The sequence below is a fragment of the Girardinichthys multiradiatus genome, chromosome 14 (assembly GCF_021462225.1).
Source record: "Girardinichthys multiradiatus isolate DD_20200921_A chromosome 14, DD_fGirMul_XY1, whole genome shotgun sequence".
NCBI lineage: Eukaryota > Metazoa > Chordata > Actinopteri > Cyprinodontiformes > Goodeidae > Girardinichthys > Girardinichthys multiradiatus.
In genome coordinates, this window is record NC_061807.1 from 33,041,061 (window position 1) to 33,061,493 (window position 20,433).

At 41.7% G+C, this 20,433-nt stretch overlaps 2 protein-coding genes across 2 annotated transcripts in view; one reads left to right on the top strand and one right to left on the bottom strand.

Annotated features, from left to right (window-relative positions):
- Positions 1-346: 346 nt before the first annotated feature.
- tmem185 (transmembrane protein 185) lies at positions 347-19,459 on the bottom strand. The gene is made up of 7 exons (XM_047385520.1): positions 19,267-19,459; positions 5,740-5,916; positions 5,242-5,449; positions 4,810-4,893; positions 3,449-3,625; positions 2,732-2,855; positions 347-2,550 (listed from the first exon to the last, which is right to left on the bottom strand). The coding sequence occupies exons 1-7, from the start codon at positions 19,302-19,304 to the stop codon at positions 2,300-2,302; spliced, it is 1,059 nt and encodes a 352-aa protein (XP_047241476.1). The 5' UTR covers positions 19,305-19,459; the 3' UTR covers positions 347-2,299.
- The window catches only part of LOC124880423 (low affinity immunoglobulin gamma Fc region receptor II-a-like), a 38,406-nt gene continuing 37,418 nt past the window's right edge, over positions 19,446-20,433 (top strand). The window contains exon 1 of the mRNA XM_047385528.1: positions 19,446-19,552. Within this exon, the coding sequence (XP_047241484.1) occupies positions 19,446-19,552 (107 nt within the window). The remainder of the gene's footprint in view (positions 19,553-20,433) is intronic.

Consider the following 20,433-nt stretch of genomic DNA (forward strand, 5'->3'; position numbering starts at 1 on the left):
TAAATTCTTGTCTACTTATAAAATGTTGGCAGAAGGGAAAGATAAAAATGAAGGATGTTAAACACTTTGAAAATCAGGTTGTCTTACAAAAGGTGAGCATGAATAAATCTTTGTTTTCACAAGTAAATGGACAATGATACTTACAATTTGTAGAAATCTTCTCAGATTTTGATTTGAAACATTTAACTAGTTTAAGCAGACATGTCTATGGTGTAGAGAAGTGTGATTGTGAGTTTAACCTTCATGCAAAACGTTTCACTGGCCTATAACTGACGTTTGTGCTTATTATTTAATATGAAAAGTGACCGGACCATCAGCAGAGATGCTACGTTAGACTGATAAAAAATAGGATTATAGGACTGATTTTATTTCAATCTTCTGGTCCCAACCTTCAGGAGCTGTAGTATTTACAAAAACAGAGAAAAACAAAGTATACAAAACATAAGAAGTCCTACAGTGCTTCTCTTGGAACAGGTTAACAAAGTGCCATTTCTGATTTTCTCCTAATGAAAAAAAACAAAACATTTTAATCAGGTTCATTTTTAACAACAATGCTTGCAAACACATTAAAGAACAAGTCACTGTGATCAAACTTTTTCTTTTCTCATACATTGGCCTGTGATGATTAAACGAGAACAGAGAAATTAGCAGACCCTGACCAATGCAAGCTGGTCAGATGCCTAAAAGAACAAGCTTTTTCAGCGAAATAAAGCATCCTGAAGAACTGACAAGTTGTGTTAACAACACTCTTTAGTGTGGATGCTGTTACTGAGGGAGAAGGTTAGCTATTTTCAGCAGCAGCAGAAGCTCGGAGATGCAAGAAACTGAAAACAAACAGAATTTTCTACAATATGAGACTATGGGCTAGTTAGGCTGAGAGAGCAAAATGTTTAGCAGATAACAGGAAGGCTGAACATATTCCAACCTCGTTGTTCTGTTTTCTCATTTTGACCTTTTAACCTCTGTCTGTTCTGGAAAGTGCTGGATTTGGAAATGATATCCCAGAGCATAAGGTAAGGATCTCCCATCTCTGGGATTTACACACAAAGATGAGATTTTCAAGATGCTACCTAGGGAAATATAAGGTCCAGAAAAGAGTTTAAAATATCCACTCCATGATGATTTGGCTTTATTTTAAAATCTTTAAAAAAAAAAAAAGAATAATGCTTTGGCCTTTCCTATGTTATAGTTCTTAAAGAGAAATCTGGTTGGGCTAAAACTGGTTTTGACAGGTCAGAGGTTAAGCCAGAGATCAGAAATCGACCACAAAGTCTGATTGGTGCATCTCTAGTAAAGTTGTTTAGATTAAAATCAAATGGCAACGATATGGAAAGGCACTCTGTCACAATGGACCAAAGTGCTTTCAGAAATGTCAGCTGTAAGACAACTAATGTAGTCAAATCAACAGAATATTTTCAAATGGTGCCGTCCCTGCAGCAACAAACCATCTCTCTGTCATGCTTATTGTTAAACAGCTTTACTGAAAAGCTGTTTTTTAATAATACGAGGGAAAAGGACAGAAAAATCCAGAATGAAAGATGGTTAGTTTATAAAGAACATATTGTGGCTGTTGGAAATGAGTATTTAGTAATAAATTATTAATGGCTGGAAAGAATCTCTGGTGTGATTACAGTGACTTACTCTTGAGTGCACAGAGATGCAAGGATTGCATTTAAACAAACCTGAAAAAACTATTAAATCAAACCCCTTATTTCTTTTATTTAGTCACGCATGGCCAAATAAAAGAGATAGCAGAAACAAATGGGGTACACTGATCCCATAATGAAGCCAGTGTCTTTCCAATGGTCCCCATCACAAACTGATGCAAATGTCATTTTTGACACATGCCCTTTAACCCTGGAGTCAACGTTTCAGAGTCCGATCCACTCTGATCCAACTCTGCTGTACGACTCAGCTTCAAGCAAACTTAAATGTGTTAATTAAAGAGAATCTCAGACATCTATGTAATCAAATACCCCAAAATGTTCATCAGACTGGATATAACAAGGAATAAGCAACACAGTGCGACTTCACCAAGAGGTGAAAAACAGTCAGTTCAACTAATTTCATTTTAGACAGATTTGGGAAGAGTCTTCAAACAGCTGATGAAACCAGTGTGATGAATTTTGAGCCACCGCTACACTGGCTCTGAAGAGCTCCCCTTGCAGGGCGTGCTGTTGCACAGTTTAGGTAATCCTTCAGGTCAGCAGATAAATCTATACACAGTGTCCTCTGCTGTTTTGGCTTTCATAGTTTTAAAACATGAGTCCAGCAGCTGCAGGCACTCCGGCTCTGACGGTTAGTCGGGCATGTCGATGCAGAGTTTTGGTGGAGGGACAAAGTACTTCCCAGGAATCTGTGTGATCACCACTCCGGTTTTCTTGTGGAACATGGGGGCGATCTTTGGCGGCGGCTCAGGAATTGGCAGATCCTCGACCGCCTCTGGGTCCTCGCTGCGTTGGAGGTCATAGGACACGTTACCGTACTCCCTGAGGAAGGGCAGCAGCTCCAGCAGGAAGTGGCAGAAGTCCTTACGGATACCAAACCACCCTGATGAAAGAGCACCGGAGACATTAAAACGACAACAAATTGAAACAAAACAATAAGAGATGAAAATGTTTTGATTTTTTTTAATGCAAGAACAAATATATGTTCCTTAAAACCAATTATAAATGTTGACATAGGAAGGAAAACAGCAGCCGGCATCAGATGTCTGTCCTCTAATACTCACAGTGGTTCCCTCCTTTCTGTCCGAAGGTGGTGGCCATGAGTGTGAGCAGGGAGAGCCACAGGGGGACAAACACACACACGTAGCTCAGACTGTTGTGGCCATCCAGCTTGTGCACCAGAAGGATCTATACAGATAAAGATCAGGGTCAAAATGTATTCAGCTTTCTTTACTCTGATAGGAGATTATCTCCTATCTATGTATACACCAATAAGGCATGACATTATGACCTCTTCCAGGTTAAATTAGAGGGTGGGATCTATTAGGCAGCATCTCTAAACCTGTACCTCCTGTGGGGTGGGGTGTCCTGATATACAACACACCCTTTCATACCTGCCTTTACACTTTTATCAGTTTTGGTTGTTTTTATTATTTATTTAAAGTATGCAAAAGTCTTTCAAGATGTGGATTGGCTAGTAAAGGATCACAAATGTACTTTTTTTAAAGCTATAGATTCACTCACATTCTCTTGGAAAAAGCGATGAGGTTATGTTCATATTTATACCTCAAAGAACTTTTTAAAACTAGAAATGACTATTATATAAAAAAAGAACAACCGCCACAACATCAGCATGTTCGACACCTTACCACACAGGCTTCAACACAGAAAAAACAAACTCTACTGAGCACCACCAGGTCAACACTAGGAAGCTTTGTTATTATCCCGGCTTTCATTTTGTAACCAAATATAGAGAAAATGTTTTTAAAGCGATTCTTCACCTCAAAGGTGAGGAGAGGTACAACGATGGTCATCCAGCTGATTGCCATGGTGATGTGAGTGCGGCGTTGCTCTGCGATGATGTCTATGGAGCGGAGGAAGAGAACTGACCAGATGATGTAGTAGAGGACAACAAGGCACAAGAAGGACATCAGGATCCATAGAGGGACACACACCACCTACAAGACACAAAGGTTAAGATTTTAACCACAAAATCTTCTTTCTTATGATGTTACCTAATAGACAAACACAAGGTTGTACTAAGCAGAGTACATATCTGAATATCAGTAAAAAAAAATGATTCTATTGTGTGAAAGCCTCAGAGGTTTGTTGCAAAACATTAGCAAACTAACAGCATCATGAAAACCAAAAAATACAGCAGACAGGTCACAGATAAAGATGTAGAGAGTTATAAACCAACAGCACAAGCTCTGAAAGTCCACAGAGCATCATCAGAGAAGCAGCTAAGGTGGTTGTGGTGACTAGAAGAGCTACAAGGATCCACGGGTCAGTCAGGAGAATCAGTCAACGGGACAACTGATGGTCAAAGTCTCAATATGTCGCCTTAATGAAACAGTGGTGAAAGGAAAACCAATGCTGGAAAGAAAACGTAAAACAGTTCTGTTTGCAGGTGGCCTAAACCCATGTAGGATATAATAAACCTCGGGTCAGATGAGACCAATGCAACATTTAACTTCTCCTCTATGTAAAATGCTATGTGGCGAAAACCAACACTGCACATTACCCTGAACACACCATCTTTATGTAAAACATGGTGGTGGCAGCATCATGCAGTGGGGATGCTTTTCTTCAGCATGTAAAGGAAAGCTGTTCAGAGTTGATAGGAAGTCTGATGAAGCTAAAACAAAGGAGCAATCATGAAAGAAAACCTGTTGAAGGCTAAAAAAGACTTGAGACTGGGGCTGAGGTTCACCTTTCAGCAAAACATCGACCCTAAACGTACCACCAGACCTAAATCCATCTGAGAATTTATGGAAAGACCTAAAACTGTTTACCACAGCAGCCCATTCAACCTCACTGAGCTTAAGAGGATAAAACAACGGGAGAAAATCCCTCAAACAACGTGTGCCGAGCTTGAAGAGAGATGTTAAGCTATGGGTGTGAATAATTAGGTGTGTAGCGCCTTTTAATGTTGTTGATTTTTTATTTATTTATAAAATTACAAATATGTCACAAAACATGTTTTTACTTCATTATGGGGTATTTTGTGAAGATCGTTTTGTTGTTTCAGAATTAGTCTATAACATAAAGCAGCTGAAATAGTGAAGGAGTGTGAATACTTCCTGGTGGCTCTGGGTGTGTGTTGTGAAACAGGTGCAAACATGTGACTGGTGCTCCTCACCAGCCAAGGCCAGTTGATGATTTTGTCCAGCCTCAGAGCGATGAAGATGAACTGCAGAATATTTACAGAACAAAGCACCTCCAGCTGAGGAGAAACACAGGGAAGAGTCATCAGCAGGTTACGTCAGGTGTTCACCTTAAAGCACAACGCATGAATTTAAATCTGGCCAACCACACTTATTATTCACATTTATATTGTTACTTTGCTTTTTCATCTGGAGCAACATGAAAACATGGAATGTACCCTTTAAATTTAAACACTTGTCAAACTTGAAGTGCGAAGATTAAGTTTCCCAAAGAAACAAATCTATTTTCCTGATTTTGTGCCAAATAAATAGCTGAAACCTTCCAGCCAACCCCAGATAAAATGAGATTGTAGATTTGTGCTTATTTTTTTTGTTTTGCCTGAGCTGTGTGTATTGGAGCCCCTGACCTCAAGGGAGCGATCGTGTCTGAAACCCCAGACGCACGCTGCTACAGAAACGGGCGACACGAAGAAGAGAGGCATAAAGACGAGGAGCCAGAAGTATTTCCCCTTCTCCACGCGGTCGCACACCAACACCTCAAACATCAGCAGCAGGACGTGGAGCCCCACAGCTATCAGCATGGCTTTGAACTCCACACATGTCTCCCCTTCAGCCCTAATGGATGACACACAAAACAAGTTTTATTATGATTATTATTAATACAAGGCTGAATGAATTAATACCCATTGATACTGACACTCAGTAGGGAACATACGTGGAAAGCCAAAACTAGAGTCACAAGTCAACAAGTATTAATGTATTTATATACACTACCTGTACCAGTGATCATTATTTAACTGAATACAAACTTTAAGTTTGTTACAGCAGTAAATCTGTCTGATCAAACAGACGATGCAGATGTAAATAGAAGGTGGACCCGTGTGTGTGTGTGTGTGTGTATATACCTGTACTGAGGGTTGTGTGCCCACACTCCAGTGCCCACAGAGGCCCCGATGATCACCAACAGTTTCCACAGCCATACTGGGGTAAACACGGCCCAGTAGCTCCACTGAATGACCCCATCCAGCCTCAAGGACAGCAACACGGAGAACAGCAGCAGGCAGGAGTAGATCAGGAACTTACTGCAGTGACGACACAAGAAATATTACTGATGAGTGGCATCAGAGGGCAAAAACGACATTTAGATTACAAACAATGGGCTGAAGAAAAGAAAGCTTTCAGATTTATCAAGATCTTTCTGATATAAGCTTTCTGATAAAGAGATACTTAAAAGTTTAATGAACAGGCAGTAATCATTTTTTATCATGGATGCATGTAAAATAAAAAAAAATAAAAAATGTACTTGGGTAGGATTAAAAAACCCCAATGATAACGATAAAGTTTTCCCTCTCCACTGTCGCTACATGCATGATCAGTATGAGGGATTGCTGCAAAGTCAACGCCAGTGACTGTCCACTGTCTCTACATGCTCATCCAGGAGGAGTGAATGCTACAAGTCTCTGACTGGATGCAATCTGCTGGGTTTCCTTAGACAGAAAAACTTTTTTATCCAATTTGAATAAATAACTGAATCTGACTGCACTGTTCAATGGTTAGGATTAATTGGAATGTATGTACCTGACTTTTGTGAAGAGCCTTGAGACGACATGTGTTGTGAATTGGCGCTATATAAATAAAACTGAATTGAATTGATAAATTCAATTTCATGTACAATCAGCCTGCCTTATGATCTCCCAGCATTCATTACTGCAGAAATTATGGTTTGGTGAGGAGTGCTATACAGTACAAAACAACTCTGAGATCAGGACGATCATTTCAAAACGAAGATAAATTATTCTGAATTCTTCATGACAACTACAGAATCGAGGCACGTGACGTCGCCCGGTACGGCGGAGCCGGGGTCCCACCCTGGAGCCAGGCCTGGGGTCGAGACTCATCGGAGAGCGCCTGGTGGCCGGGCTGCTCCTCGCGGGACCCGGCCGGGCCAAGCCCGAACAAGAGACGCAAGACCATCCTCTAGTGGGCCTACCACCTACAGGGGGAACCGTGAGGGACCGGTGCAAAGAGGATTGGGCGGCGGACAAAGGTGGAGACCTCGGCGGCCCGATCCCCGGATGCTTAGGCTGGCTCTTGGGATGTGGAATGTCACCTCGCTGGGGGTCAAGGAGCCTGAGCTGGAGGTCGAGAGATATCGACTAGAAATAGTCGGGCTCGCCTCCACGCACAGCGTGGGCTCTGGAACCCATCTCCTTGAGAGGGGCTGGACTCTCTTCTACTCTGGAGTGGCCCACGGGGAGAGGCGGCGGGCTGGGGTGGGTTTGCCTGTTGCCCCCCAGCTCAGCCGTCTCGTGTTGGGGTTTACCCCAGTGGATGAGAGGGTCGCATCTCTGCGCCTTCGGGATGGGGAGAGGTCTCTGACTAGCATTTCGGCCTACGGGCCGAGTGGTAGTGCGGAGTACCCGGCCTTCTTGGTGCTGGATAGTGCCGCTCCTGGGGAGTCCATTATTCTGCTGGGGGACTTCAACGCCCACGTGGGAAACGACAGTGACACCTGGAGATGCGTGATCGGGAGGAATGGCCTCCCCGATCTGCATCCAAGCGGTGTTTTGTTATTGGACTTCTGTGCTAGTCACGGATTGTCCATAATGAACACCATGTTCAAACATAAGGGTGTCCATCAGTGGACTTGGCACCAGGACGCCCTAGGCAGGAGGTCAATGATCGACTTTGTTGTCGTATCGTCAGACCTTCAGCCGCATGTTTTGGACACTTGGGTGAAGAGAGGGGCTGAGCTGTCCACTGATCACCACCTGGTGGAGTTGGATCCGCTGGAGGAGGAGAAAGCCGGACAGACTTGGCAGGCCCAAGCGCATAGTGAGGGTCTGCTGGGAACGTCTGGCGGACACCTTGGCCAGGGATGTATTCAACTCTCACTTCCGGGAGAGCTTTGACCAGATTCCGAGGGATGTTGGAGACATAGAGTCCGAATGGACCATGTTCTCCACATCTATTGTCAATGCTGCTGCCTGTAGCTGCGGCCGTAAGGTCTGCGGTGCCTGTCGTGGCAGTAATCCCCGAACACGGTGGTGGACACCGGCAGTAAGGGACGCTGTCAAGCTGAAGAAGGAGTCCTATCGGCTGTGGTTGGCTTGTGGGACTCCTGAGGTGGCTGACGGGTACCTTGGGGCCAAGCGTGCCGCGTCCCGGGCGGTGGCAGAGGCAAAAACACGGACCTGGGAGGAGTTCGGTGAGGCCATGGAGAAGGACTACCGGTTGGCCCCAAAGCGATTCTGGCAAACCGTCCGGCGCCTGAGGAGGGGAAGCAGTGCTTCGCCAACACTGTTTATTGTGGGGGTGGGGAGCTGCTGACCTCGACTGGGGACATTATCGGCCGGTGGAAGGAGTACTTCGAGGACCTCCTCAATCCTGCCATCACGCATTCCCTGGTGGAAACAGAGGCTGGGGACTCGGGGTTGGGCTCTTTCATCACCCAGGCTGAAGTCACCGAGGTGGTTAAAAAGCTCCGGCTTCGGGGTTGGATGAGATCCGCCCTGAGTACCTCAAGTCTTTGGATGTTGTGGGGCTGTCATGGTTGACACGCCTCTTCAACATTGCGTGGCGGACGGGAAAAGTGCCTTTGAATTGGCAGACTGGGGTGGTGGTCCCCCTTCAGAAGAAGGGTGACCGGAGGGTTTGTTCCAACTACAGGGGGATCACACTCCTCAGCCTCCCTGATAAGGCCTACGCCAGGGTATTGGAGAAGAGAGTCCGGCCGATAGTCGAACCTCGGCTTCAGGAGGAGCAGTGTGGTTTTCGTCCTGGCCGTGGGACACTGGACCAGCTCTATACCCTCTACAGGGTACTCGAGGCTTCATGGGAGTTTGCCCAACCGGTCCACATGTGTTTTGTGGACCTGGAGAAAGCATTCGACTGTGTCCCTCGTGATGCCCTGTGGGGGGGGCTCCAGGAGTATGGAATCGGGGGCCCTTTATTAGGGGCCATCCGGTCTCTGTACAAGCGGAGCAGGAGTTTGGTCCGCATTGCCGGCACTAAGTCGGACCTGTTCCCGGTGCATGTTGGACTCCGGCAGGGCTGCCCTTTGTCACCGGTCCTGTTTATAACTTTTATGGACAGGATTTCTAGGCGCAGCCAAGGGCCGGAGGGGGTCTGGTTTGGGGACCAGAGGATTTCGTCTCTTCTTTTTGCAGATGACGTGGTCCTGCTGGCCCCATCTAGCCAAGACCTATAGCATGCACTGGGGCGGTTCACAGCTGAGTGTGAAGCGGCTGGGATGAAGATCAGCTCCTCCAAGTCCGAGGCCATGGTTCTCGACCGGAAAAGGGTGGCTTGTCCTCTTCAGGTTGTAGGGGAGTTCCTGCCTCAAGTGGAGGAGTTTAAGTATCTCGGGGTCTTGTTCACGCGTGAGGGAAGAATGGAGCGGGAGATCGACAGACGGATCGGTGCGGCTGCCACAGTAATGGGGGCGCTGTGCCGGTCCATTGTGGTGAAGAGAGAGCTGAGCCGAAAAGCGAAGCTCTCGATTTACCGGTCGGTCTACGTTCCTACCCTCACCTATGGCCATGAACTTTGGGTCATGACCGAAAGAACGAGATCCCGGATACAAGCGGCTGAAATGAGCTTCCTCCGTAGGGTGGCCGGGCACTCCCTTAGAGATAGGGTGAGGAGCTCGGCCATCCGGGAGGGGCTCGGAGTAGAGCCGCTGCTTCTCCACATCGAGAGGAGCCATTTGAGGTGGCCCGGGCATCTATACCGGATGCCTCCTGGATGCCTTCCTCGGAGGTGTTCCAGGCACGTCCCATCGGGAGGAGGCACAGGGGACGGCCCAGGACATGCTGGAGGGACTATGTCTCTCGGCTGGCCTGGGAACGCTTTGGGCTCCCCAACGGAGGAGTTGGAGGAGGTGTCTGGGGAGAGGGACGTCTGGGCGTCTCTGCTGAGTCTGCTGCCCCCGCGACCCGGTCCTGGATAAAGCGGAAGACGATGAGTACGAGTACGATAAATTATTCTGAGGAATAAACAAGTAAATAAACAAGGCCAAAAACTTGGAAAGTCCGTCCAACTGGTCAATTCTATTATTGGCTGAAATATTGCATCCTTTATTCTTGTGGTACAGCACAGGTTTATTGTTTAGCTCATTTGGAAAGTCTTGTCTTGGTGAAAAAGCCTAAAAAACATAACATGAAACTGTCCATGTTGAAAACAAAGTGCTTCTGGTGCTTTATAGCATTTTATTAAAAATTATTTTAACAAGCAAGAGAATTAGTCATGCCAAATTTAGACTTCACTAACAAATATCATTTTCATGTGAGTGACGGTTTCACTGTTTGTTTTTTTTTCTACGTAACTAGTGTTTTTATTCCAGATAACATCTTAAACCCGGTTCACATTTTACAGTTATTTGCCATCTCAGACAGAATCTTTCGTTGTGTAACAACATGAGCTTGAATCGGTGGTCTGTGGTCTTTCAGTATGACAGGCGCACCGACCGCAGGCCTGGCACCCTCCCGACCAAAGACACCCTGCAACAAATATCAAACGGTGGTGTGAGAGGTTCAAATCTGGTGCAATATTTTAAATCACTTGTGTGGGTGGGGGCTTTAGAACCAGACCCAGAACCCGCTGGAGCGACTATATCTCTCTTTCAGATCATCCCATCGTTCCCGTTGGGCTCAGATGAGTAAATAATGAAAATGTTTTGTAAGAATAATAACATTTAACCTAAGTGGCGTTTTTCAGTCAAGGCCAAATACAGGCTTGTAGGCGCCACTCTATTTTTATGATGGACACAGAACAAAATAATCAGAAGAAAAGAATTAATTCATCTCCTCTTTTTTTTTTTTTACTTTTTATTTATTATCCAATAGTCTTATATTAACATGTATACAGATTCATCCTTATCCCAGTTTACATTTTACATCTTATTTGCATCAAATTTATACAATTCTTCCTTTTGGACATTTAACTTACATTAATTATACATATTGTTTAGTTTTGACTCTGCCTCAAATCATCTGGGGACTATCTGCGAAGGGAAAGACTAACAAATACAACTCCTTCGGATAAACAATGGCCCCATTAATAAAGGTTAATATACTTTAACTAGTTATGAACATTTAAATCCACAATAATAACAATGAAAGTCCTAACCTTAGACATGAAAAAGGCTTCATAGTACATAGTAGTAATCGCACTCACTCTATTCCAAAGTACCTTATACTAATGTACAAGCATGTAAGTAACGGTGTCAGGATTCCAGTATGAATCTTTTTATTGGTTTCCATTTTGATTTAAACATCTTCACTTTAAATTGTAGTCTAGTTGTTGTTTTTTCCATAGTATAGATTTTTTAACTCCACTGCATAATGCTGGGAGGATGTGGACTCAGCCAGGCAGATGTAATACATTTCTTCGCAATCAGAAGCAGGACTCTAATTAAGTACCGATTACCTTTGCTTATCCTATCTGAGGAAATTACTCCCAGAATGTATACAGATGGTTCCAAGTCTAAATAAATGCCTAAAATGTTTTTCATATCTGTTTGTACATCTTCCCAGAATTTTACCACTTTTGAACAATCCCAAAATATGAGTAAAGTCTCCCACCCCACCACAATTTCTCCAGCAAAACCGAGAAACCCTACACATCTTAACTTTCCTGTCAAACTCCCTCCATGTCGGGCTATTAGTTAATTTATGTCCTGAGCTAAATGTTTCCTCCCATCCTTCATCTGTTATTGTCATATTGGGCTCCAACTCCCATTTCTCTTTAATCTCTGTATTTTTTTAATATTAGGTTCATATTGTTGGCTTTTGTATAGCTTTGAAATCAGGCCTTTTTTAAGTTTACCTTTTGCTATTGACAGTAAAGTTTCTTCGATCTTTGTCATGTCTATTGCAATTCTCTGCCATTCCTTATGAGTTTGAAGATAGTGCCTGAGTTGGAGCTTTCTATAGAAGTCCGTTTTCTGTATATTAAATTCCCTCTGAATCTATTCAAAAGATTTCATTGTTGGTCCTATAAAAAGCTGTGCTATAAATGTCAAGCCCCCGTTTGACGATCTCTCAAACCCTGCATCCATAGTAGCTGGGATAAAATCGGGATTCTTATCTATTCTTTACCAATTTTTGATATAGAATCAGGTCATTTAAATACCTTTTTCATCCATGACCATATATTAATTGTTTCCTTAATACAACAGTTTTGAATCTTTAGATTTTTTCTAACCGTCTTTGTCGTAAATGGTAGTGTATCTAGAGCTAGGTTTGGGCAGGCCCTTTGTTCCATATCTATCCATATTGTCTCTTTATCCTTCGCCATCTAGAGCTATGGCTCTTAGTTGAGCGTCCCAGACATATTTCCTCAAATCCAGCAGGTCCAACCCTCCATTATTCTTTGAGGATTGAAGTATTTTAAGTTTAATTCTCGCTTTTTTATTTCCCCACACAAACTTTGATATTATTTTATCTATTTCCTTAAAGAAGGAGCTTGGAGTGGCTATTGGAAGGGATTGAAATACAAACAGTAATCTTGGCAAGACATTCATTCTAACTGTTTATAGCTGTCAGCCGAGGGTCAATGGTAAAATCTCCCATCTCTCTAGGTCTTTTACAATTTCCTTCATCAGTTTTCCATAATTTGCTTCAAATAATTGCGAAATCTGAGGTGTGATGGTTACACCCAGATATCTAAACCCTTTATTAGTCCATTTGAACTCCACTTCTTCTTTTAGTCGTGTTGGACATTCACCTGATAACATCATTGCTACTGATTTGCTTTCGTTGGTCATATATCCAAAAATATTTCCGTATTCTCTAAGACTCTCTAGTAGCGCTGGTACTGACCCGTTTGGTTCCGTTAAGAGTACTAATAGATCATCGGCGAACAGTGATATTTTATGTTCCCTCCCTCATCTCTTATTTCGTGGATTTGTTTATTCTGTCTTAATGCTTCTGCCATCGGTTCAATACTGACTGCAAATAATAATGGGCTCAAACAATCACCCTGTCTAACTCTTCTCTTAAGATCAAAAAATTCTGAGCAATGCCCATTAACTCGAATTCGGGATTTTGGATTTTTGTAAATTACTTTCACCCATTCCACAAATTGTTGTAAAAACCCAAAGGCCAGCAATGTCTGATATAGAAAGCTCAATCTTACCCTATCAGAAGCTTTTTGGGCATTCAAACTAATCAGAAGAGAGGGTTGCGGGCTAAGTTTCATCTGTGACACCATATTTAATATCCTTCTAATATTATTTGCTCCCTGCCTGCCAGGTATAAATCCCGTTTGGTCTGGATTGATCAATTTGTTTATATATTTTTGCATTCTTTGCGCTTTTATACTCGTTAAGATTTGTAAGTCATTGCATAATGAGCTCACGGGTCTATATCCTTCACACATATTTGGGTCTTTAGCATCCTTATGTATTACTGATATAATGGCTTCAGACCACGTTTTAGGTGGGTCCCCCATCGTTAGTGCATAATTAAATACCTCTCCTGGCAGTCTGTCTGTCCCTGGAGATTTGTTATTTTTTAGATTTTTAATGACACTCAAAATTTCCTGTGAAGTTATTGGTCGAGTCATTTCCATTGTTTCTTCTTCTGACAGCGTTGGAAGATTAATTCCTTTGAGAAAAAAGGATATTTCTTTTTCTTGGGTTGTTGTGTCTATATCATCATATAATTTTCTATAATACTGTGCAAACGCTTCAGCCATTTCTCTGGGTTGTGTCCTATCCTGCAAACTTGACGGATGTTTTATTTTAGCAACATATCTATTTGTTTGGGCTTTTCTAAAAATGCCAGCAGACGACTCGCCCTATTTCCCATTTCATAATATCTTTGATTTGTAAAGCGTAGTGATCCCTCTGCTTTAACAGTTAATACCTCCTCTAATTTATTTTTGGCCTTTATTAGCTCGCCCATTATATTTTTATCCCCCAATTTATGTTTCATTTCTAGATCTTTGATTTTATTCTCCAATTCCCTTTGTTTTCATTCTAGCCCTTTTTAGTCTGGATGAAATTTCTATCATTTTCCCTCTTATCACCTCTTTCCCTCCTTCCCACAAAATTGTTGGTGAGACTATCATTTATTTTGAAATAATACCCAAGTGCTTCCTTTAATTCTTTTACAATATTTTCATAGGATATAATTGACACAATCATTCTCCAATATCTGAAACACTTTTCATTATGTGTATTTAATGTTAACACAATAGGTGCATGATCACTAATAGTTATACTTTCTATATTACATTTTATTACCTTATGTATTTGTTGCTGAGATATATACAAGTAATCTATTCGAGAGTAACTTTTGTGTGGATGTGAGTAGAATGTATAGTCTCTTTTCTTGAGGTTGATATTTCTCCATGCATCAATAAGACCAAGTTCCTTGGTAATATTATTCATCATTCTAGATCTCTTTGTCTGTGGTCCATAATCTGAAGGGTACCTATCTAATATATTGTTTTGAACCATATCAAAGTCACCCCCCCCATCAGAATTAGTCCTTCTGCATCATTAGTTATTATTTTGACTATTTGATCAAGGAAAGTATCTTTCTCATTTGGGAAATATAAATTTATTAATGAGATTATCATATGTCCTATATGTCCTACCACCATTACATACCTTCCTTCTTTATCCTTAACCTCTTTATTAACTTTAAACAACAACCCTTTTTTGATCAAGATCGCTACTCTCCTTTTTCCAAATGAAGCATAAAATGCCTGACCTACCCACTCCCTTTTCAGTTTTCTGTGTTCGATCTCCGTTAGGTGTGTCTCTTGTAATAAAGCTATCGAGCATTGTTCTTTAATTGAGTCAAAATCTTCTTCCGTTTAATGGGATGATTTAATCCGTGGATGTTATAAGATACAATATTTAGCTTGTTCGTGTTATTATCTCTAAAGTTGTGTTGGACCCGTCACCTTTTTGAAAAGAAAAATACGTTACACACACCATAACCTCAAAGAGAAAGAAAAAACAAAAACAGAGTATAAACACACTTATTAGAACAGGAACTTCCAAACACTGCCTGTAACATGAACATAGGTCTTCCAAGTGTCCCATCATCAGAAAGCTGTGGCCTGCCCTCTAATGGAAAACCACTTAGTGCATTAACAACCTCCTAATAGTTGTCTAAAGTCCTAAAGACTCAACCTCCTCAAAATTCCTCGATACTACTCCTTAAGGAACACATTTTTCTTCTAATCTAATGAATTATGTAACTATTAGCGTTTTTTTTCTTTTCTTTCTTCCCTCTTTTTCAATTCTTCTCTTCCTTCCTTCCCACTCCTTTCCTTACAATTTGTGACAATCAACCTCTCTATAGATACCCGCAATTATGCATACCTACATATAGATGATATTTAAAAGTACCCTTGCGGATGACGTCATCACTTCAGGGGGACCGTCAGGTCCGCCTCTGTCATTCCGGGCTGCCTCCGTTTTACCCTAAGTCCAGTTACCACTGTCGTCTGCGCCACCATCTGGTGAATTTTCTCCAATTTGTCCTCATTCACATTGATGCCCATCTTCTTCAGCATAGGCGCCGTTTCCTCCACTGTGGTGAATGTCTTTGGTTCCCGTGTCCAAAAACACTTGTAGTTTGGCTGGATAGGGAGACCTCGCCTTCACATTCCTCTCCCTCAGCTGCTTGATGATGTCTCTCATCTGCTTCCTTTTCTTTTGGACCTCCATTCTGTAGTCTTGGTTGAAATAGAAAGTTTGTCCCTCATAACAAATCTTCTGTTTCCAGGCTTGTTTTATCACGTGTTCTTTCACCTTATCCTCCAGGAATCGTACAATGATTGCTCTCGGGGGGGACCGAGCTGTCCTTTGGTTTGTTTATTAGTGAGCAAGGGGCGCTTTTGATGCACAAAACCATCCCCTCTGTGAATTGGATCTTGGATTTAATAAATTGCGTTATGAAGCTAATGGTGTCATTTTTTCCCACCCTTTCTGGGATGCCATGAATTCGTATATTTTTGCGCCTCATCCTCAACTCCAAGTCACTACATTACTCTGCAAGTTTGGTAGTCTCCCGGAGTAAAAATGTCGCAGCCTGTTCCATCCCGTCTTCAGTATTTCCCACTCTCTCCTCCATGTGAACTACTCTCTGCTCCAAGGACGATGTTCTGTCCATGAGCTCCTTCATGTTCATTTCTAGCCTCGCGAATGCTCTCGTTTTCTCCTACCGCATCAGCGTGTTCCTTCCGTAATCCCCGTAGCTCGTGAAGAATGGCCGAATCCCGGTCCCTGCTCCACCCCAGGGCTCTGTACCTTCGCTGCTCCGGTGTTCTTTTCCCTTGCGCCTTTCTCTTCCATACTTCTTCCAATCTTAACCATATTTTCCATGGGACCTCTATGTCAGTTTAGGGATAGATATTGCTTATTTTTTTATAACTTTGACTTATTTTAACGCCAATTTTAGTCGTGTTCTTCGGAGTAGTCTTTCTTCCTGCCATTTACAACATGGCGCCACCAGAAGAGTTCCCCATCATCTCTATTTGCACTAATCTAACTAAACTAATCTAGATTATTAAATCTTACGGGGTTTTTTATATATATACAGGTCCTTCTCAAAATATTAGCATATTGTGATAAAGTTCATTATTTTCCATAATGTCATGATGAAAATTTAACATTCATATATTTTAGATTAATTGCACACTAACTGAAATATTTCAGGTGTTTTATTGTCTTAATACGGATGATTTTGGCATACAGCTCATGAAAACCCAAAATTCCTATCTCACAAAATTAGCATATCATTAAAAGGGTCTCTAAACGAGCTATGAACCTAATCATCTGAATCAACGAGTTAACTCTAAACACCTGCAAAAAATTCCTGAGGCCTTTAAAACTCCCAGCCTGGTTCATCACTCAAAACCCCAATCATGGGTAAGACTGCCGACCTGACTGCTGTCCAGAAGGCCACTATTGACACCCTCAAGCAAGAGGGTAAGACACAGAAAGAAATTTCTGAACAAATAGGCTGTTCCCAGAGTGCTGTATCAAGGCACCTCAGTGGGAAGTCTGTGGGAAGGAAAAAGTGTGGCAGAAAACGCTGCACAACGAGAAGAGGTGACCGGACCCTGAGGAAGATTGTGGAGAAGGGCCGATTCCAGACCTTGGGGGACCTGCGGAAGCAGTGGACTGAGTCTGGAGTAGAAACATCCAGAGCCACCGTGCACAGGCGTGTGCAGGAAATGGGCTACAGGTGCCGCATTCCCCAGGTCAAGCCACTTTTGAACCAGAAACAGTGGCAGAAGCGCCTGACCTGGGCTACAGAGAAGCAGCACTGGACTGTTGCTCAGTGGTCCAAAGTACTTTTTTCGGATGAAAGCAAATTCTGCATGTCATTCGGAAATCAAGGTGCCAGAGTCTGGAGGAAGACTGGGGAGAAGGAAATGCCAAAATGCCAGAAGTTCAGTGTCAAGTACCCACAGTCAGTGATGGTCTGGGGTGCCGTGTCAGCTGCTGGTGTTGGTCCACTGTGTTTTATCAAGGGCAGGGTCAATGCAGCTAGCTATCAGGAGATTTTGGAGCACTTCATGCTTCCATCTGCTGAAAAGCTTTATGGAGATGAAGATTTCATTTTTCAGCACGACCTGGCACCTGCTCACAGTGCCAAAACCACTGGTAAATGGTTTACTGACCATGGTATCACTGTGCTCAATTGGCCTGCCAACTCTCCTGACCTGAACCCCATAGAGAATCTGTGGGATATTGTGAAGAGAACGTTGAGAGACTCAAGACCCAACACTCTGGATGAGCTAAAGGCCGCTATCGAAGCATCCTGGGCCTCCATAAGACCTCAGCAGTGCCACAGGCTGATTGCCTCCATGCTACGCCGCATTGAAGCAGTCATTTCTGCCAAAGGATTCCCGACCAAGTATTGAGTGCATAACTGTACATGATTATTTGAAGGTTGACGTTTTTTGTATTAAAAACACTTTTCTTTTATTGGTCGGATGAAATATGCTAATTTTGTGAGATAGGAATTTTGGGTTTTCATGAGCTGTATGCCAAAATCATCCATATTAAGACAATAAAAGACCTGAAATATTTCAGTTAGTGTGCAATGAATCTAAAATATATGAATGTTAAATTTTCATCATTACATTATAGAAAATAATGAACTTTATCACAATATGCTAATGTTTTGAGAAGGACCTGTATATTAGAGGCAGATACTCTTAAAAATACAACTCTTTTCCACTGCTTATTGTAACCTTGTCACTTTGATCAACAATTTATCTCTCCTTTAATTGTTATTTATCAGTTGATTGTCATGTTCAATCCTTTCTAGCTTTGTACAGGCATCTTACTGACAGCAGGTCTGAGGCTGATATTTGTGATTACGCTACAGGCTAAAATGTCTCCACTTACAGCTTTTTATTTGCTAACAATAGTTAGCTATTTTATCAAAAACACAAATACTATTTATCTTTTTTTCCATTTATGAAAATGACATAGCCTGGGCTAATTGTTTGAGTATTTGTTTGGAAATTAGTAGAATGTCAACCTAATAATCTGGAAGATTATGTGTCAATATTTCAAAAATCAACTGAGCACATGGTTAATTAGAATGTGCTCACATATCAAAGTCTGTTTTTCATCAAACAATGGAAATATATTATAAGTTAACTTCAGAACCATGATGTTTAAGCAGAATCTCTTTTTATTTCAATGCAGGATATTCTCTGTCGCTTATTTTTATTGTGAAAATATGTTTTGCAGTAACTTACAAGACCTTCTGGCTGAATTAAAGAACCATTACGAAGAAACTGACTGACAAAGCAAAACATATTTGTTATTTTGAGTCACAGCGTTTCATAGGCGACAATGTTCACACAGGGACATGAATTCCTCCAGAATTTCAGCTTTTAAAGCGGTGAAGAGGTCCAAATGTTTCCCTTAGAATCATGGTCTTGGTATCATTTAAAAGTATTTTAAAAAAAATAACATTCTACAAAGTAGGTATAGCTTCAGTAATGCTTGTTAAATGCATCACACTTGTTTTCTTATTCAGATTACGTTGACATCATAATAATGAAAGACAACAGACATAAAAATGTGCTTATGGAGCTGCCACTGTGGCACAAAAAGCCTCTTTTTCACTTACTGTGAAACTTCCGTCAGCAGGATGGTGCAGGTGTGACACAGAAACTATTTCCTAGATACATAAATAGTTCTTGTTCAACATGTTCTCCAAGCTACAATTACGTTTGACGTTGTTTACATTAGCATGCTAGCAGGGACGCTGTGATTTTGTTTGGACAACTTTATTCGGACTATTTTATGAGCTTACGCTGTCTGATTAAAGGACGCAGTACGTGTTTGAGCCCTAAAAACTCTGATACACGTTTTTAGTGTTTTCCAACGAAGCAGAGCCGAAGCTAAGAGGTAGCCGAAGCTAGCTCGGAGCAAACGTTACCTGGGATTGAAGTCCTGAAAAAGTCCTCTTAGATTCATGGTGACCAGGGCCGCTCGGCTAGCTAGCTACTGTCCGCTTCCTCAGCCCCGGAGGCAACTTCAGCGTCTAATCTGAATGCTACACATTGTAATTTGTGGGGCAGCTCCGATTTAGGGCTCCGGTTCATTACTCAGTGTGTTATGTTTTTTGGTTTTTTTTCCCTCAACTACCAGCTCACAGGATATGACGTTTCGTTTCTTGTTCATGGTGGTTCTGGAGGAAAAAGGAGCATTACTGTCACCATCTGGTAGGTTTTTTGTAAGTTAAGTGTATAAAAACCTCGCGTTTTCATTGATTACATAATATATAGCTCCTGTTTTTAAAACTGATATCAACTGATGTTGTAATACTGTAGGAATCCACCCCACTGTCTGCATTTCATTTTCATTCATATGTTTTGGTACCATATCAGAAGACGCTTGTATGTTAGCTGGATCTCTATGGGAATGTCTGGTCTGCTCTCTGAGTAACTGTGCTGTAAACTTATGAACGATTAACTTTATTTTAAACAACAGATTGATCTTAAAAGACAGGTCTATTCTTCTCGGGAAGCTATTTATGGTCAGAGTTCTACCTGTAAATATTTTTATGGCACATGACAGAGTAACAATATATGTAAAGAGAAAACAAATTTCAAGCAGTTTTCCTTATTGGTAATATAACAAATAAGTACATCTCATGGAGATAATCCTAAACCAAAAGCCCTCACCTCTTACTAGTATTAATCCTTTTTTCATATTCTTTCATGCCGTTAAAACATTTGTGTTTCACTTTTTCTTTCACAGTGACAGTTTAAATCCCACACTTACTCAAGGAAATTACCCTGTTTACTACACAGTGTTTTTTTTAGGGATTGTTTGGCAACTACCTAACATCCTTCACCACCTTTAATTTATACAGGTCCTTCTCAAAATATTAGCATATTGTGATAAAGTTAATTATTTTCCATAATGTCATGATGAAAATTTAACATTCATATATTTTAGATTTATTGCACACTAACTGAAATATTTCAGGTCTTTTATTGTCTTAATACGGATGATTGTGGCATACAGCTCATGAAAACCCAAAATTCCTATCTCACAAAATTAGCATATTTCATCCGATCAATAAAAGAAAAGTGTTTTT

Coding starts and splice junctions, on each gene's coding strand:
- tmem185 (XM_047385520.1), bottom strand. CDS start 19,304: ATGAATCTAAGAGGACTTTTTCAGGACTTCAATCCCAG. Junction 5,450..5,739: donor GCACACAACCCTCAGTACAG/GTATATACACAC, acceptor GTCATCCATTAG/GGCTGAAGGGGAGACATGTG. Junction 4,894..5,241: donor GACACGATCGCTCCCTTGAG/GTCAGGGGCTCC, acceptor GTTTCTCCTCAG/CTGGAGGTGCTTTGTTCTGT.